At 41.9% G+C, this 2259-nt stretch overlaps 1 protein-coding gene across 1 annotated transcript in view; it reads right to left on the reverse strand.

Moving 5' to 3' along the window:
* Positions 1 to 2259, reverse strand: part of nkain2 (sodium/potassium transporting ATPase interacting 2) — a gene marked incomplete at its 3' end in the record, with an annotated part of 81161 nt that overhangs the window by 37779 nt on the left and 41123 nt on the right. The window contains 1 exon segment of the mRNA XM_032543893.1: positions 1777 to 1857. Within this exon segment, the coding sequence (XP_032399784.1) occupies positions 1777 to 1857 (81 nt within the window).

Below are 2259 nucleotides of genomic sequence, written 5' to 3' on the forward strand. Positions count from 1 at the left end.
GGGTCAAGGTTGATGCGCCTTTGAGCGAGGCGCACGCAAACTGTTCTGGTCATAACAACAAGCTGTTCAGCATCTGGTTTGAGTATGCCTCCCTTTGATTGGTCAGCAGGTAATTGCTAAAGGTGTCCCTAATTAACTGGCGGCTTCACCCTCGTTGGAAACCAGATGCGATGGTTTTGGTCTGAAGGGCTTTTTTTTTTCGAATAAAATGTAGAGAAATATTAGACTTGTATAATTTCATGATAGAATATAAATGACACATTTGGTGACATTGTTCATTTAATCCTATTCTATCAATCTTTGAACCCTTATCATACAACTGTTATACAACTGCAGAGCGAGAACCAAAGGGAAGGGGAAAATTAGCAGAAGAATATGCAGCAAATGCCCTTTAGTCCACACTCACAGTAATTATGATCAACAAGCTGCAAATACCAATATAATGAGGATTCGGATTGATAATATGTGATGCTGTAAGTGCAATTGGTAGCTTAAAGCAAATTGGAAATAATGAATGATTGAAAAACTACAATCTTTTTCCACACCACACTGCAGAGGGTAATTAGCCATAATCCGCACTCGCGTCAACTGTTGCGGGGGTTGCGGGGGTCGCAGCCCCCCCCCCCGCAGAGCCGACAGGATTGAAACAGCAACTGCATCAGCGACTTCATGGTGAAAAAAATCATTAGAGCGTACATTGATGTTAAAATGTATACAGGTTGTTAGGATGGTCTTTCACTGCATGTTTTATTGGTAAATGTAAGATGTTCGAGTCACACACGTCTTTATGTAAAAAACAAGGAAATAGATTTGACCCGTTCTTCTCACTCCCGCTTGGTCAGTGGCTCTCAAAGTGCTCATGGGACTGGTGGGATTGTCGTGGGTAATGGAAATGCGACAGGGGGCCCCGGCTGTCAATCAATATCTTCCAGTTACGCGGGCCTCTGATTGGTCCAGGCCCATAAGCAACCTCGTACCCTGATTACCGATAGTAAGGCAAGGCAAGGCAAGGCAGCTTTATTTGTATAGCACATTTCAGCACCGGGCAATTCAAGTGCTTTACCCAAAATCATTAACAGATAAACACAGACAAACAGTTAAAAGTCATAAGCTATAAAATCATAGACACATGAATGACAGTTAAACAAAAAAAACATTAGGACACATAACCACAAATACCAGTGCAGCAATAAGAAAGAAATGAGCATTAATTTAAAGAAAGGCACATCAAATAGAAGGTCTTCAGCCTTGATTTAAAAGAACTGAGAGTAGCACGGATCGCAGGTTTCTTGGGAGTTTATTCCAGAATGAGGAGCATGAAACTGAAAGCTGCTTCACCCTGTTAGTTCTGACTCTGGGGACAGAAAGTAGACCTGTCCCGAGACCTGAGAGGTCTGGGGGGTCATAGTGTAGTAGCAGATCAGAAATGTATTTTGGACCTAAAACCTTAAGGGATTTATAAACTAGCAAGATACTTTGAAATCAATTCCTTGAGACACGGAGCCAGTGTAAGACTTCAGAACTGGAGTGATTTGATCCATCCTCTGGTCTTAGTGAGGACTCGAGCAGCAGCGTTCTGAATCAGCTGCAGAAGATAGTATCTCTGTATTCTTGCATCTCAATTTTGATATGAGACACTTGAAAGTGTAAATGGGGCCTGAGAGATCCATGCTAACTTCTGAATCCTGCATGCAACAACATCTCCTAGTCTGGACATGTACAGAAGAATACTTTACACAAGGATGCAGAAATAAATCCAAGGAAATTCTTTCTTACTCTGGACAGATCTCCAACCTCCAGGTAGAAACAAATGATGAAAACATTCCAGGTCATCCAGACGACCAGCCAGGCTGCGTACTGCAGAGAAAACATGGAGAGGGATAACAAAGTGAGAGGCAGACAAGATCGGACAAGCCTTTGTTGGAAAATTAAAAAAGCATGTTCATGTGCTGCATTTGGAGCGAGCTGGAGATGGAGAAAAACGATAGAGAGAGGCTTCACTTTTGATGTTGTTGAGATGTGGAGAAACAAAAACAACAGCGAAGAGTGCAACAAATCACCAGAATCAAACCAGACAGAGAGAAAAAAAAATAGATAGCAGGACTGCCAGTGTGTGTAAGCATTTACAAGCAGGAAAGAGTGAATGAATGAATGATGGAAGTAAGGCAAAGATTACAAGCTTGGATGAAACTTTCATTCCCTTTCTTTATCTGAATGTTGTTGTTGTGTGTGTGTGTGTGTGTGTGTGTGTGTGTGTGT

The sequence above is a fragment of the Etheostoma spectabile genome, chromosome 18 (assembly GCF_008692095.1).
Source record: "Etheostoma spectabile isolate EspeVRDwgs_2016 chromosome 18, UIUC_Espe_1.0, whole genome shotgun sequence".
Taxonomy (NCBI): domain Eukaryota; kingdom Metazoa; phylum Chordata; class Actinopteri; order Perciformes; family Percidae; genus Etheostoma; species Etheostoma spectabile.